At 54.2% G+C, this 17178-nt stretch overlaps 1 protein-coding gene across 1 annotated transcript in view; it reads left to right on the top strand.

The window, feature by feature from the left end:
- The window catches only part of KCNQ4 (potassium voltage-gated channel subfamily Q member 4), a 54281-nt gene extending 41318 nt beyond the window's left edge, over window positions 1–12963 (top strand). The window contains exons 11-15 of the mRNA XM_025856361.2: window positions 3972–4192; window positions 5159–5258; window positions 7756–7887; window positions 10117–10246; window positions 10782–12963. Of these exons, the coding sequence (XP_025712146.1) occupies window positions 3972–4192; window positions 5159–5258; window positions 7756–7887; window positions 10117–10246; window positions 10782–10994 (796 nt within the window). The 3' untranslated portion in view covers window positions 10995–12963. The remainder of the gene's footprint in view (window positions 1–3971; window positions 4193–5158; window positions 5259–7755; window positions 7888–10116; window positions 10247–10781) is intronic.
- Window positions 12964–17178: the final 4215 nt, after the last annotated feature.

Below are 17178 nucleotides of genomic sequence, written 5' to 3'. Positions count from 1 at the left end.
AACTCTAGAGCCCAGCTCAGATGGCCGCATCACCACCATGTGCCGGGCCCTGCACTAGACACAGGGATGAATGAAAGATGGCACCTGGAGGCTTGCAAAGAGCAAGGGCTGTTCAGTGTGATGGATGCAATGAAAGGAGGAAGCAGAGGGGCTACGGAGCCAGGGTCAGGCCCTTCACCTAGAGGACGCCCCAAAAAGGAGTGGACGTGGGGGAGGGCATCCCAGGCCAAGGAAGCAGCATGCATCACGTGGTGCATCATGGTGAGGAGGTGAGAGAGAGAGAGAGGAGAGAGAGAGAGAGAGAGAGAGAGAGAACAGCCGTGGGGAAGGAGCAGGCAGCCCAGCATGGCCAGATCGGAGAGTGCGGGGTCAGGGAGTGAGGTCGGGGGCAGAGCTGGATCATGAAGAACCCCAAAATCCTGTATGAGCGCCATCCTGTAGGCCCTGCCTGGCAGCCTGGGCTCCTTGAGTCTTGCGTTGCCCAAAAGTGCTTCTGGAGTCTTGTGGGTTGAAGGGCCCATAAGTACATGGGTGACAGAGCTCCTGGCTGCTCATCCAAGAGACAGTGCCTTTTAGGAACTAGTGTTCTGGATCCAAACCTGGCCACAACTCGCTAGCAAGGGGAACGTCACCTTAAGACCTGGGTGCCTCAGTTTCTTCAGATGTAACATGCGGATGGTAATTGCATCTGCTTCCATTCAAAACGTGCTTGGCTCATAGGAAGTGCTATATAAATGGTTGGCCTTGTTCAGTGTGGTATGTTGAGCAGTTAAGGTCTTATTTTTAAAAAATAGCTTAGAAACCATGGCTGATGGAAATGGGGACACACCTGAAAGGTTAAGCCAGGGAGTCTGGGTTAGACCTGCCCCTTTGCAAGATGACTTTGGCTGTGTGGGCACGATGGGCAGGAAGGGCAAGGCCGGGGCAGAGGGGCCAGCGATGAAGCTGCATCCACAGTCTTGAAGAGAGGGGCTGTATGCAGCATCAGAAGGGGTAGGCTGCCTCTTGCCCCCATGCGCTTGGCCTTTGGTAGCAGATGGAATCCTTAAAGTCATTCCTGGTGGAAGCGAGCACAGGGGTTGACCCAGCAGGGCAGTCAGAGGGCAGCCTGTGTCCAGAGCTTGCCCTCCGCCAAAGGATAGCCTCAGTCAAGCCTAGCCCATCTGTATCCCAGGCATCAACAGACCCCTTAGACCCGTTTCTCAACCTCGGCACCATGGAAGTCTGGTTCGGAGAATTTTTCATTGGTTGGGGGGGGGGGGGGGCTGTCACAAGCATTATTTAGCACTGTTTAGCAGCCTCCCTGGCCTCGATCAGATGCCAGGAACACCCTCCAATGTGACAACCAAAAATGTCCTAAACCAAAAATGTCTCCAGACATTGCTCATGGATTGGGGCCTAGTGAGCAAAATTGCCTCCAGTGGTTACCGCCCTAGATGCTCTCCTGATCGCTAGTTCCAGAGAAATAACAGTGTCTCAAGTCAGAAAAAACCGGGTTCTGATCCTTACTGCATCCACAGGGGCTCTGGGACTTTGGGCAGGTCACTTTCCCTCTTTCCCAGTCTGTAAACTAGGGATGGTAAATGTGGAGCCCACCCCACAAAGCGGCCGAGAGAGAGCTGGAAGGGCCAAGGCATTCAGACAGGACCGTGCGTGTGCTGAGGAGCCCGGGACGGGAAGGAGTTCTTCCGATGTCCAACGCTTGCCAGGTTTCTTTCCATTTTGTTTGAGCTTTTAGGCTCCAGAGAGGCTGACGTGAGCCATTTCCTGGGCCTTGCCCAAGGAGCTGGAATCCAGGGCCACCCCTGGGAAAACAGTGCCTTCTTACGTTGAAGAGGAGCCCAGGGCCTCTGGCTGGCTGGAAAGTTACAGAACTCCACAAACCAGGCTGGAAGCTCCTTCAACCATCGCAGAATCAGAGCTGGAAAGGGACCTTTCAAGGCCTCTAGTGCAAGCCTCCAGACCCCTTCCTCCCCAAGTCCTGCTGAGAGCAAACTCCGTCTTGCTTGTATACTTCTCATGACAGGGAGGTCACCCCCTTCCCCCAGAATGTCATTGGAGTGATGTGCTGGGCGCAGAGATCCGGAGTTCCAGGCCCTTGGCTATGTGTCAGGGCCTTCTCCAACCCCCCCTCTTGCTCTCCCTCTTGGAGGAGTGGAGGACAGAGGGAGGGGTTGCACGGGCCGGGCGGGTGGGGGGTGCTTGCCAGCATGAGGAGAGCCTGAAGGAATGGCTCTGCTGAGGAAAGTTTGGGAGACCCAACCTCAAACTTTGGTTGGAATCTCTGGGATGTGTTGAGGGGATCCTGGGCCAGCAAACAGCATGCTGGATTGTGGGGCTGCCTCATCCTTCCCTTCTGATATCCTCGGGGCCCCAATCCATGACCTGTAACTTCTCCCTTCTAGAAGGGCAGAGGTCCCTATTCCTAAGGATGGCCCTACATCCTGGCTGCCTTCCCGAAGGTGCCCCTGGTTTCGAGATCTTCCTCACTTCAGCACCTTGGCTCTGTACTCTGTACCCCATGCCCAGGGCATGGGGGACCCTAGCTCTCACCCAGCCCTGAAACCAGAATCTGTCCTCTGGTCAACTCTTGACCTGAAAGTCCCTGATAGTAGGTGACACAGTCTCCTCCCCCAATCCGTGCCCCACCTTAGGCCTCCTCCAAGACTGGCTGGTGCTTTCCTGAGCCAGGGCTCCGAACATTTGGGGTGGAAGGACCCCCAACCTGTCTGTGAGCCACAGCAGGGAGGCAGTGGTGACACCCCAGGGCATGGGATGGGGGACTTTTGCATACGTCCTACTCAGACAGTGAGAACGTGGTCCTTAAAACTCTTGGACACAGAGTTACTCTACCAGGTATTGGCTAACCAGGGCCTGCCCCGGGCAACCTGGGGCCTCCGCAAGGTTTGGGGTTGTAGTGGGGAGTTGGGGTGTGGGGAGGGAGGTCTGAGAACACGCACAGACACGCACATGTGTGTTCCCATGCACACAGACGTGTGTAGGTGTTGTTGAAATGGGGGTTCGTTAGGCAGTGGGGGTTGTGGAGCTGGGAGGGTGAACATCTGTCCAGGTAGGCAGAACTCAGGCAGGGGAGACCACAAAAACACAGGTTAAGACCTTCCCCGGGAGGGTGTGCACCAGACATGTCCGGGGCTTATATGTGGGCCCAGCAGCTCGACCCACAAGGCCAAGGCCCTCTGCAGCCGGCTCATTGCACCCGTGGGAGGCCCTGTTTATGCTGAAGCCTGTGTGATGCAGACCTCTGGAGTTTTGCAATGTTCTGCCTGCAAAGCTGGACTGGGTCCTAAAGCCCTGACCTGACTGACCAGTGTGGGATCAAAGAGCTCCAGCAGAAAAGGAGGAAAATATACACTGACACGTGTAGATACACTGGTACCTGGGTACCTACACTGTCACATGGTGTGCACACATGTGCGCGCGCACACACACACACACACACACACACACACACACACACCAACTCCACACAGCCTGCCTCTGTGTACAGTGAGGACCTGGAGGCCTTTCTCAGTGTGCATGGCCAGGTGAGCCCCTCCATCCCTCAGCGGCCTGTCTGTGCCCAAAGGGGTGGCCACCTCCACCTCCACCCACCCACTGAGCCAGGCCCAGCTCTCCCATCCTCCTGTCTGTCTCTGACTCCCTTCTTGGGTCTGTCTCACTCCTTCCGCTCTGACATCTGTCTCCTGTGCACCCCTTATATCTGTCTGCGAAAACGAGGGGTGGGAGATGGGGGTAGGGAGGGGACCTGCTCAGACTGACCCTGCATCAGCTTCCTGTAGGGGTCAGGGTCCCCCTTGCCACACCCTTGTTCCATCCCAGGAAGTCTCCACTTGGTGGAGAGTCAAAACCCAGTAGCCACTCCCAAGTCCCAAGTCAGCTGCGTCCCCACACACACCCATCCCCAGCTCTGGCTAACGTGGCTCTCTCTCCCATCCGACCTGCCCTGCCAGCAGCCGGATGGGCATCAAGGACCGCATCCGCATGGGCAGCTCTCAGCGACGGACAGGCCCCTCCAAGCAGCACCTGGCCCCTCCACCGATGCCCACCTCCCCAAGCAGCGAGCAGGTGGGCGAGGCTGCCAGCCCCACCAAGGTGCAGAAGAGCTGGAGCTTCAACGATCGCACCCGCTTCCGGGCCTCCCTGAGACTCAAACCCCGCACCTCTGCTGAGGGTGAGCCCCTGGGGGCCTGGGGCCCAGGACCTACCTGCTGTCGGGGGCGGGGTAGGGACAGAGTCTGGGCTAGGGGTGGAAAGATGGTTCTAGTTCCAGCTCTATAACGGACCGACCATCTTTGGGCACTGGTCTCCTGGTCTGTGAATTGGGCGTCATAACACCTGCTTTGCTGGGCTCAAGACTGTTGAAGAATCGAATGAGAATGCAGAAGGTGGCGCTCGGTAGGGGGTAAGAGTGCAGGCTTTAGAGCCAGGCTGCTGGGGTTTGAATCCTGGCTTTGCCACTTCTTGGAAGTTACAGAATCCCACAAACCAGTCTTTGGGAGGTGCTGACCTATGAGAGTCTGGGCACGGCTGGTGCCCAGGGCCCCCGCTTCCCTGCCCAAGAAGCTGCCTGGCCTTCCACCCTCTCCTGCCCCCATGGAGCAAGGATAGCATCTGCTCTCTGTGCAGTGCACCAGCCTGGGAGAAGCGTTTCTCTTCCCCGGAGACAGGACTTGCTTTCAGGGCCTTCCCTAGCAGCAGAGCTGGGCATGGGAGCCAGCCCCTCGAGCTTCTTTCCCTCTTGGCTGAAGGATAAGGCTGTGTGTGTGATTATGTGCAGAGGCCTCAGGTCCCTTGTCTCTGAGGCTCACTGTCCTGGTGGGACCAGTGGGGCTTCCTAATTTGCATCAGGCCAAACCAGATGTGCCCTAAAACAACTCCCACTTACCTGGCCACTGCGCAGATTCTTACCCTGACTGGTCAGAGGGCAGATGTGTGTGCAGGAAGCCAGAATTTTCCAACCTGGGTAAGGCAGCCAGGGAGGCAGGAGCCTGGTCTGCCTTGTGCCCCCAGGAAGGTTCTGGACCCTTTCTGGGCCTCTGTCTCCTGATCGGTATCTCTAAGGGTGGTTCGGCAGGTGGTGGTAGGGGTTGGGCAGGCACCCCTTCTGCTGCCACCACCTGGGCCCCTAACTTTCCAGAGGGCCCCTCGGAGGAAGTGGCAGAAGAGAAGAGCTACCAGTGTGAGCTCACTGTGGATGACGTCATGCCTGCTGTGAAGACGGTCATTCGCTCCGTCAGGTGAGTCTGAGGCCTGAGGTGCTCCCCCCGCCCCGAATCCGTCTGCCACCCATCGCTGCTCCCCATCTGGGGCCTGCCCTCATGGCCAGGCCTGGCCTAGCTCCCGGGCACAGCAGCTGTTGCCTGCCTGGCACCCTTGGCTGAGCAGGCTGGCGGGGACCCTGGAGTGTGGGTGGGGTGGGAGGTGGCATATGGCTCCCAGCAGGGTTTGCTCATCCTCTTCACGGCTGGAGGGCTGGCTGGCTAGGGCGGTAGGCTCGGCTGCCCACCACAGTCCCTCTGCTCCACCCGCAGGGTCCTCTCTGCGTCTCTCCCCTCCTCCCCGCCAGCTGTGCACCAGCCACTGCCTCTCCCTGTGTCTGGCCCGTGTGCTCTTTCTCTCCAACTCTGTGTCTCAGTTTCATCCTCCTTTTGCTTCTGTGTCTCAAAGTTTCCCTCCTTCCTTGGGTGGCTTGACCTCAGCTTGTCTGTCTCCCTCAGGGCTTCCTCTAGAGCGGTGCTTTTCAAACCACAGGTCACAACAGTTTGAAATCAACTTAGTGAAATCAGTTTAGTGGGCCATGGTCAGCATTTAACAGCAACAACAAAAAGGAATAGAATAGAAAATAGCAGAGTGCATTCCCCCATAGGAAGGGCAAATAATGTTGATGAAACCTACGTTTCAGTTTGTGTGTGTGTGTGTGTGTGTGTGTGTGTGTGTGTGTGTGTGTACTGGCTTCTGATATAAAACATATTTCTGTTTTTTTTTAAGGTTTATTTATTTGAGAGCCTCCTCCCCGGAGACTGTGCACAAGCCAGTGGCTCTGCTGAGGGAGAAGAGAGAGAGAATCCCAAGCAGACTCCCCGCTGAGTGTGGAGTCCAAAGACTGCGGGCCTGGATCTCACCACCCTGAGATCATGACCTGAGCCAAAATCAAGTCAGGCTCTTAACTGCCTGAGCCACCCAGGCGCCCCGTAAAATGTATTTCTTATGGTGGGTCTTGGTCAAACAAGTTTGCAAGTCCCTGTCAGGCTGCCTGTACTGGCTGTCTCCCTGCCTTGACAAGAGTGGGCCAGAGTCTCCTGAGCCCCTTAGCCATGGCTCTGGCACCCATGCTTCTTGGCGTGGAGTCCTGGCCTAGACTCCGTCTCCAGCCTGCAGCTCTATAGCTCCAGAGACTCCCTTTACCCCCAGGCCTTACAGGCTCACCTTCTCTCCTCTCTGCCTGATGCATCTACCCACAAGCCTCTTTGTCTTGTGTTCCTTGTAAAATCAGAGTCAGCTGGGCCCCTTGCCACTCCCCAGAGAGTCTGAGGCCTCTCCCCACCCCCTTTTTACACACGCTGTCTCTCTCCTCCAAGTGACCAGCTTCTGGAACACATCGCCCGAGCTGCCACCTGGCCCAGGTCACGTCTCCTTGGCCACGCCACAGATCCCTCACACCCAGCATGCCCCAGACCTGCTCTTCCTCCCTGTTCCCATTTCAGGCAGTGGCACCACCATCCACCCCGTTGCCTAAGCCATGGGAATTATTCTGGACTCAGACTCAGAACCCTTGAAGTCCCTTTTAGTCCTGAATTGCTCCCAGCTTAGGCCCAGCCCCTGGGTCTGGTCGTCCTGCCCAAAACTCTGCCTCTCCGGAGCATTCTCTCCACACAGGCGGGCAGAACGATCATGCTAACGCAGAGGAAACCCTTCCCCACCACCCCAGCCGCCCATTGCCCAATCTCTGCCTGGGATTCGGGACTCTTCAGAGTACCTCCTTCCCCTGCCTGCCAGCCTGCTTTTCAAGGCCAATCTCTTTCCCTGTCTTCTTATATGCCACCCCACCTCCCCAGGTGGATCAACCCCTTAGCTTTACATTCTGTCCCGGCTACTTTGAACACAATCTCACTCACATGCCTCCATGTCTGTCTGTGTCCAGAAAGCCTCTTTTCATCCCCCTTTTGCCCTTGGAAAGTATCACTCTCAAGACTTGTCCTCTGCCCTCCCCAGCTGAGACCCTCCTTCTCATCATCCCAGACCACTGTCTCCATTCCTTGACGTGGCCCTCATCACCCCATAATTGTGTGTCCTGTTTCCCACTCCAGAACAGGGCTCCTGAGACCAGGGTTTGGGTCTGATGCCTCTTTGGGTGCCCAGGGTCTAGCACAGTGATGCTAACAAGCATTTGTGGAGTGAATGCAAAAATGTCTTCCCCCAAGCCGTCTTGATCACCAGTGTTCATAGATGTCTGCCCTGTGTCCCAGCTAGCAGGAAGAAACCAGACCCGGTCCCTGCGCTCCCAGGCTAATGCTACTGTAGATTTAGGCACATTAAAAAAAAAAAAATACCAAAGAGACATCCGGGGGCTGGGGGTGGACCGTGGTGGGGAGGGAGGGAGGCTGGGAGACCCAGCAGAGGCTGTTTGCAGTCACCCAAGCAGAAGGTGCCCTCGTGCTAGGCAAAAGGTTAGCAAAGGGATGGAGAAGGGGCTGGAAAAGAATCCCTTCCCGCCGAGACCCCCTTTCCCGGCAGGATCCTGAAATTCCTGGTGGCCAAAAGGAAATTCAAGGAGACACTGCGACCATACGACGTGAAGGACGTCATCGAGCAGTACTCGGCGGGGCACCTGGACATGCTGGGCCGGATCAAGAGCCTGCAGTCTCGGTGGGTGCGCCGGCAGTGAGGCCGAGGCCCCAGCCCCAAAGCGAGGACTGAGGGCCCCGAACTCCCCTACCTCCCTCCCGCCCGCGCCCGAACGGAGCCGCGAGCGCCCCCTAGGGGCCGCGGCGGGAGCTGGAGTTTCCGGTCTGGGCAAGGCTTCTGGCTTGCAGCGCGCCACTGAGGCCTGACCGGGCACCTGTCTTGAGCCTGAAGAAGGACCCAGCCGCACGTCCTCTGTGCGAACCCTACTAACCTGCACTCCTCGAGCGACGTCTTTAGATGATTGTTTCCTGGTCCTAAAATAATAGGATTAAAATAATTAATGATCTCCCATCTCCCAAGGGGATAGGCAAATTGTCCTCAATGCTGCCCACCTCTTGCCTCTGGAACCCTCCCGCACCTCTTCTCTCCACCCAGCATATAGGAATTCTTGCACCAAGACCCTAATCACCTACACCTCGCCCTTCTTCTCTTGTGGCCTGCATTCTCACTGCCCATTCATTCTCTTGTTCTCTTAAGAAATAGTCATTGGGCTTTTATTACTTGCCAGACAGCTGGGCTCTGGACTCTGGAAGGCAAGAGTCCCTGCCCTCATGGAGCTTTTATTCTAGTGGAAGAGAACAGATGATAAATAAGATGGAAGCTAGACGATGTCAGATGATGATCAAGTCTAAAGAGAAACGTAAGGGCTAGGGTGTTGGGGTTTGTGATTTTAAATAGTTAAGAAGGTGACATTTGAGAAAAACAAGAAGAAAGGTGGGGCAACCAGCCCTGTGGCTATTTAAGTAAAGAGTTTTCAGAGGGAATGGCAAGAGCAAAGGCTTGGGCAGGTGTCTGGGGTGTTGTTTTAGAAACAGCAAGGAGCCCAGCGTGTCTGTTCTGGCCTGATGAATGGCACTTGGACTGTATAAAGCCCCGTGGGCCACTGCACACACGCTGGCGTTCATCCAGGGGGAGATGCAAGCCTTGAAGAGCTTAGAGCAAAGGATGGACAAGATCTGAGGTGTATTTTTAAAGGAGCACCCTAGGTGCTGTGCTGAGGATGACCTATAAGGGAGCGAGGGTGGAAGTCAGGAGGCTGCCTCAGATGTGCAGGCAAGAAATGATGGGGACTTGGACCAAGGTGGCAGCAGTGGGGGTGGGGAGAAGTACGCAGACTCCAGATAGATTTTAAAGGTAGAGCTGACAGGGTTTTCTGATGGGGTATAAGAGAAAAAAAGAGAGTCAAGGCTGAAGCCAAGGGTTGTGGCTTGAGCAACAGGAAAAAGTTGCCATTTGTTGACACCCAGAAGGCAAGTGCGGCAGGTTTGGCTCAGGTGAGTTGGGAGGTGTTGGTTTATGGAACCCATTGGACATCTATAGGGAGTGTTGCTCTGGCAGTTAAGACTGAGCAGTGTGGACTTCGGAGGAGATCTGTGGGCTGGAGATACAGATTTGTGTCAACAGTGTGCAGAGGAATTGCAAATCTGGAGCTGAAGACCGCACCTAGTGAGAGTGCATAGAGAAAAGAGGTCCCAGGAGTGAGCCTTGGGTCCTGCAGTGTTTCATGGAGGTAGAGGAGGAACCAGCAAAGGAGAGTGAGAAGGAGAGGTCAGTGAGGTAGGAGGAGAACCGGGGGAAGGTAGTGTTTGCGACCCCCGCATGAAGGAAGCGCCGGGAGAAGGGTGATCAGATGTGCCGAGTGCTGGAGTGCTGCTAAAAGGTCAAGTATAACGAGGCCTGAGGGTTGATCATCGAATTTAGCAACATGGAGGTCATTTGGGATCTTGACAACAGTTCTGGTGAGATGGTGGGAATGAAAGCCTGCTTGGAGTAGGTTTAAGAGAGAAACGGAGGAAATTGGAGACAGTGGGCAGAGATAAACGCTTTCAAGAATCACGCTGTAAGGGAGATCAGAAAAATAAGGTGGGACTAGCTCCAGCCTTGTCCACCTTATAACTCACATTCCCACTTGGGTCTCTTTTCCCAGTCCACCATTTCCCACCTGTCCTCCCACCAGACAGTTGCTTTACTTGTCATGCTTGTGTGTGGTCGCTCTGCTCGGCTAGTTGGAAAACCCGCAAAGCAGAGGCCCAGCCCCTCCATCCATCTCGGTCTCCATTTGTCAGGGCAAAATGGTCCCCTCCCACCAGTGCAGGCTGTGTCTCCCCTTTCAGCAGGCAAACCTAGTGTTCTTGAGGGAGGGACGGGTGGCGTGTGTCTGTGCCCTTTGATAGTTACTTTCTTCCACAGGGTGGACCAGATTGTGGGCCGGGGGCCGGGGGACCGCAAGGCCCGAGAGAAGGGAGACAAGGGACCCTCTGACACGGAGGCAGTGGATGAGATCAGTATGATGGGACGCGTAGTCAAGGTGGAGAAGCAGGTGAGTATCGGATGGAGTTTCGCTCGTATGGCGGAAGCTGGTCGTCGACCAAGAAGCTCCGGAAGGCCGCGGGGCACAGGGAGGGTGCACTTCTCAGAACCACAGCCCAGAACACCGGCCAGGGAGGCCTGATCAGGGCCCACGCGTCCGGGGCCCCACTGGTCCCCGCCCACTCCTGCTCGACGACCCCGATAAACCCACCCGCTCCTGCCAAGCCCCACCTCCAGGTGGCTGTGGTCTCAGATAAACCCGTTCTAAATTTCATCTACTTCCGTGTAAGCCCGCCTCAGGAGTCTGTCTCTAGCTCCCGGACTATTCTAACCAATCACAACTAAATTTCCCTCCGAGAATGAACCCCAGCTTCCCACCTTCGTCCCGCCCTCCGGCCAAGCTCCGCCCTTCCGGTCGCACCTCCTGCGGGAGGAGCCGCGTCTCCCAGAAGCGCCCCTTCCCGGCCAAACCCCGCCTCCTGGCCGCGCTCCTCAAGCCCCGCCCAAGCTCCCAAGCCCCGCCTCCAGCTGCGCCCCGCCCCCAGGTGCAGTCCATCGAGCACAAGCTGGACCTGCTGTTGGGCTTCTACTCGCGCTGCCTGCGCTCTGGCACCTCGGCCAGCCTGGGCACCGTGCAAGTGCCGCTCTTCGACCCCGACATCACCTCCGACTACCACAGTCCTGTGGACCACGAGGACATCTCCGTCTCCGCACAGACGCTCAGCATCTCCCGCTCTGTCAGCACCAACATGGACTGAGGGGCTTCTCAGGGGCGGGGCAGCACACGGCCAGCCCCTGGGCCTGGCGCTCGGACCCGCCCTCTGAGGCCTCCGGACTCCTCTCTTACTTGAACTTGCTCCCTTGCGGGGAGAGAGGCCACATGCAGTATTGAGCTGTCTGGATGGGCGAGATACCCGCCGTGGGGGTGCCAGCGACCCGCCCCATCTCAGGAGCGTGAGATGCCAGGCCGCACGGAAGGCAGCAGCAGCAGGGGCTGCCCCGTGGCCTCTGAGCCCCCCAGTGCCCTGCCCGTTCCATCAAGGCCCTGCATGGCCCGCCTGGCAGGGGCACTGTCCCAGGAGTGGGGCGCTGGGGTCCTGGGCCCTGACCCAGCTTCCAGCTATGCAAGGTGAGGTCTCTGGCCCGCCCTTCGGACAGAGCAGGGAAACCCTCCCGCCAAGTCCCCGCCCCACTTGGGGGTGGGCCCAAGGTGCCCATAGGTACCCACAAGCATAGGACCCTGCCACAAGGCAGTTGGGCACCATATATGCAAACTATGTTAAATATGCAACTCTGGGGACCCCCATGGGGTCCCTCTGCCCCTCCCTCCTTGGAGATGGGCCCCCAGCAATAGCTGGTCTCAGGCTGCTTGGCCATGACCCCTATCCCTGTTCTTTGGCTTATCACCTGCTCCTCACCCAGCATGGGGCCTGTTTCTCCCTTGCCTCCCCAAGGGCAGTGCTTGGGCTTTTCTTCCCATTCGCAGGTGTCCCCTCCCAGGGGCTCCTTCTTCCTGCTGGATGTCCACTCCCCTCCTTGGCCCTCCAGACACCTTATAGCACAAGTTTCTGTATTTGCCTCCAAATCTCCCATGGACAGTGCTCCCATGGTCACCCAAAGTTTCCCCGAACATGCAGAAAGTCTCTCACACTCCCTGACACACACGATCACACACACCTGGAGATGTGTGCACACAGCCGTTCAGCCTTCCTGGGGCCTCTGCAGCTGATGCCGGTAGCCTGGCCTTGCAGGGTAACGTCCACTAAGAGGAAGCCTGCCACTCCATCCAAGTAGGAGAGGGAGCTCTGAAGTGACCCCAGGCCTCTCTAGGCCTCACCTCTGAGTTTTACCAGCTCCCTTTTCTCAAGAACATCTACTTCTCACTGGTCCAAGAGCCCTAACTGCTGCTTCTGCTGCCCCCAAGGACCCTCCTTGGCGTCCCTACAGCACAGCTCAGGCCTAGACCACTGGGGGCTGGACAGCACTGGAAAGACCCCAGGCCCTTCTCCAGGGTGGTTATCAGGCCTGCTTCCACTAGACTTGCCCCCTTCCTAGTCACTCTCCCTCCCTGAGAGAATATTAATGCATCTAGCCACTCCTACTTGGCAGGCACCAGCTGTGCATCTGACACTCACAAGCTCTGTTTCCCCGCCTTCTGCACCTCACTCTTCACTTCAGTTGGCAGCCCCCCATACTGGCAGACGTCCCCCCCTCCACTCCAGGCCCCCAGCACCTCTTTGGTATCCTGACCCTTCTGACCCTCTTTTGCGAAGCCAATGCAGGGAGCAGGAGCGTGATGGGTAGTGGACCGATGGTGATCCTCTGTGGGGTGCCAGGGAACCAGGGGCTCAGGCCCAGCTGCCTGCATCTCATGACTGGGGACCTGCATGCACCAGCGCCAGGGCTGGGGCTGGATCCTGCTCAGCCCCATGGTGCCCAGCCTCTGCCCCAACATACCCTCTGCATGTGACCATCATGCCCTGGATGGAGCCTGTCCTGGCTCACCTCACCTGCACTGCACTGTCCCCCAGAGAGCCACCCTCTAACCCCTCAGAGACAGAGCTGTGGAGAGGGGCAGGAGAATGGGATTACCCTATGACCAAAGGAGATTTGGGATGAAGCCCTCCCTCCTTCTACGATCAAGGTCCCCCCACCAACCCAGTTCTTGGATATGCAAGTACCTCACTTTGTTAACTTATTAACTTATTGGTTTCATTAAAGTTTTCAGTAGGAGGCGGTTGCTTTTGGCTGTTCAGTGGCGGTGGGGTGGGGTACCTGATCTGGGGGTTGGGATGAAGAAATTTGGATTAGTCAGCATTCTTTTGGTTGTAAACAACAAAAACCTAACGCATTATAGCTTAAGGAAAAAAAAGAAAAGAAAGAAAGAAAGAAAGAGAAGAAAGAAAGAAAGAAAGAAAGAAAGGAAGAAAGAAAGGAAGAAAGAAAGAAGAGAGAAAGAAAGAAAGAAAGAAAGAAAGAAAGAAAGAAAGAAAGAAAGGAAGAAAGAAAGAAGAGAAAGAAAGAAAGAAAAGAGAAAGAAAGAAAGAAAGAAAGAAAGAAAAGAAAGAAAGAAAATGGAACCTATTAGCCCGGATAACTAAACTGTCAGGTGGATAGAATGGTTTTCGGCACAGCTAGAGCTAGGTGCATAACACGTCAGGGATCTGCCTTCTGTCTCCGCCTCCCCCTCAGGCGGGCTGACCTCTCACGATGACCCCTGGCACTTACACATTTACTTGCTCTTGGCTTAGGGCCCCAGTGAAAAGTGAGTACCAGTTTCCTAATAGGTTGTGTCGGTCAGGGTCCACTTAGGAAAACAGAAACTAGGCTAGGTTTTCAACAAAGAGAATTTACGAAAGGGGCTGGATTACACTGCTGTAGGGGGGCTCAAAGAGCACAAAGAACTCTGAGATAGCTGAGAGGGGTCCTTGCAGGCAACCGCTGTCTCTCTGAAGGCTGCAGGAGTATAGGGGCGAGGTTGGGGTTAGCAGAGCCCACAGGCTTGATTGCGGGAGTGCCGTAGTGCTAGGGCTCAAGAATCTGAAAAGGGGGTCTGGCTGGCTGGCGCTGGTACCTCTTAGGGGATACGGTGAAGCTCGTCTGGGAGTGCAGGAAGAAAGCTGAAGCCTGGTATCAACTGTTGGCATTAGGCTGCGCCGATAAACTTACAAGCAAAGGAAGAACGAAGTCTCCACTCCTCCTGCCTTCCAACCTTTCCCCAATGCCCCTATTGTCAAGGCCAGCCAACAAAGGTAATGTGGTTTGCAGAATCCCAGCCTCAGGATCCTAGAGCAGAGTACAGAAGGCTGGGTTTGGGACTAAAAGACAGTAGCTTCATAACTGGTACAGTCCACCCCTTTGGGCACTCAGTATCCATATACATCATTCCACACACAGTTGAACCTCCATATAATAACAGTAGCCTCCACCTAATCAGATGAAGCTACCCTGCATATAAATGAAGACACGAACCCTCTCCCCCCAAATAGAGTCCCACTGTCCAATAGATGTATCTATCTCCAGGAATTCATCATTGAATCCATGTTTGGATGATGTTAATTACTCCTCTAAATCAGTCAGAAGCCCACCTACAACTAAACAGTAAACTGTAAAGTTAGCAATCACTTACAATCTTTTTATAAAATAATAGGGGAGAAGGAGGAGGGAGGAGGAAACTAAATGCTTAGTACACAATACACACACACACACACACACACACACACACACACACACACACACACACACCAAGCAAGGAAGAAAATATGCATAAGTGCAGGACACCTCCTTCTGGTAACTGGTCCCAGTACCATAACTGATAGATACTTATTAGTTGAGTAAGTGTATATATACAAAATATATATCTTTTGCTAATTGGGTAAATGTGTGTGTGTATGTATTTGTCATTCTTTCATCTATAATTGCCCTTAGCCGGGACATCAGCTAGTTGGGGTTCTTTATGTGGTAGAATGACCCATAATTAATCCTGGAGGGTCTGAATCTTCCGTGGTCCTGCACAGTTTGGGGTGCCAAAGCTTTTTGCTAACTTTTACTATTGTCTAGGAAGTACTAAGAGGGGCCCGAAGGATCCCTGGGCTCTAGACACAGTCCTCCCCATCCTTACTGTGCACAGCATCCCAATTTCTCTTTGGTGAAGTGGACCAGTCAGACAGCCGGTACGGTAACTCTTTGCTGGTTTAGTGGTGTGAGAAGTCCAAAATGGCCAGTTAGAAGTTTCAACTTCCAATTCAATGAAAACTATTTCTTCCCTTCCTTTGAGAACAAAGACCTCCAAACTAGTGGAGCCCAACACTGTGGGGACAAGAAGCAAAAGTTCTGTGAGTGGGCATAGTGGGCTGGATAATCGACACCCAAGGATATCAGATCCTAATCTCTGGAACCTGTAAATGTTCCCTTATAAGGAAAAAGGGTCTTTGTAGATGTGATTAAGTTAATGATCTTGACATGGGGAGATAATCCTGGATTATCCAGTGGGCCCTAAATCCAACTGTAAATGTCCTCTTAAGAGAGGGAGGCAGAGGGAAATTTCACACACAGAGAAGAGGAGGAGGCAATATGAAGACAGAAGCAGAGACTGGAGGAGCGTGGCCACAGCAAAGGTATGCTGACAGCCACCAGAAGCTGGAGAAGCCAAGGAATGATTCTCTCCTAGCATTCTGGAGGGAGGACAGCCCTGCTGACACCTTGATTTAGGCCCAGTGAAGCTGATGGTGAATTTCTGGCCTCCAGAACTGTGAAACAATAAATTCTGTTATTTTAAGTCACCCAGTTTATAGTAATTTGTTATGGCATCTACAAGAAACTAATCCTGTGGGTTATTCGGTGTAACAGTGAGAGACACTATTGATTCCTGGAACTGTATATTTTGGCCGTGTTAATGAGGATAAATCACTGTGCCCTCTATGATGGGAAGGACCCAAGGAATCAAATGGCACCAGGGGGCTAGATGAATCCCTATGGAATGATGATTTATTGGGTATTCAACGTTTGTCCCTGCCAATGGTAGACTGGACATATGGCGGTGGCATTAACCAGGGCAGCTTTGGTGGGGTAAGTCCATTTTGTTGAACCTGTAAGTAGTCACCATTCTAGCCACCATGACCACACTGTGCAAGAGCATGTTGGGCCAGCACTGGAGGAGTTGCAGAAAGAGGCCAACTGGTGTCTATGGGATGCACCATCTTAGCCATCTGATTATCAAGAGCCTCCCCTGCCATGGATGCTCTTTGGTGAGATTTCACATGGGACAGAAATACTTTAACACTCTGTGGCCATTTCTGAAAGTCCATCTGAATACCTCATCCCAAGTCCTCTGATTCTGTGCTAAGTTGCTGACCATGCAGCCAAACCATCAGCCACTGCCCAGAAACCAGTGTTGATCCAGTACCAAATGTACTGAGGGGTGAGTAGGATTTAGCCAGGCTTGGGAACTTGGTGGTGGTGAATATTCCAGCTAGAGAGTGTGGCATGTGTAAGGGTCCAGAGGCACCAGAGAGTGTGGTACAAAGGAACAGAAAGAAGTTCCTGCGGTGGGTCCAGAGAGCAAAGGAGAAAGTGGTGCAAGATGGGAATTAGACAGAAGGTCAAGGTCTGCAGGTTTATGATTCCATAAATCATTCCTTAAGACATAGGACTTAACTGTGAGGGCATTTGGGGGCCAACTAAAGATGTTAACCAGGGGTTAAACCAGGATAGATTTCCATTTTAGAAAGTTTTCTTCCTTGGCTGGAAGATGGATTTGAGGGAGCAAGCCTGGGTGCTCCCAGTTGGAGACTGCTGCAGAAATCCGAGCAGGAGATGTTGTTAAGCTAGACAAGTCCCACAGCATTTCCGTAATTGAGTAAATGTCTATGGAGCACCTGCTGTATGTCAGGTCTTGGCTCAGCACAATACACAGGATGAACAGACGCAGGAGGCCCAGTTCTGGCCCTGAGGTCATCCAGCCCCTGGGGGAAACAGATGCACAATTACCCAATGCACACGCCGCTCTTTATCTTCTAAGTTTGTCTGGCTCAGCAAGGAGGGTTTGCAGGTGGCTATGGGAGTCCCCAAACAGTCATCAAATATGGCCTTGCGAGCAGATATGATTTTAGCTTGGTGTGTCATTTATCAACTGCTATGTAACAACTCACCTTACACCTTAATAGCTTAAAACACCAACCATTTTATTTGCTCTTGATTCTGTGGGTCAGCAATTTGAGCTGGACTCAGCTGAGTGGTTCTGCTGGTCTCACCTGGGATCACTAATGTGGTTGCATCTTGGCTGGGGCTGGATGGTCTAAGATGACCTCACTCACGGGCTGTCAGCACCCTGGTTGGTCCATGGACAGGATGGCTTGTGTTTGCTCCATGTGGCTTATCATCCTCCAGTAGATCCGGCTGGGCTTCTTCACATGCTGAGAGGGCAGAAACAGAAGCGGAGGG

Source organism: Callorhinus ursinus, unplaced genomic scaffold, assembly GCF_003265705.2.
Source record: "Callorhinus ursinus isolate GAN/ISIS: 27379988/994484 unplaced genomic scaffold, GSC_fseal_2.0 scaffold18, whole genome shotgun sequence".
NCBI lineage: Eukaryota > Metazoa > Chordata > Mammalia > Carnivora > Otariidae > Callorhinus > Callorhinus ursinus.
The sequence above is the reverse complement of the archived record's forward strand: the minus strand, read 5'-3'. Positions and strand labels throughout refer to the sequence as shown.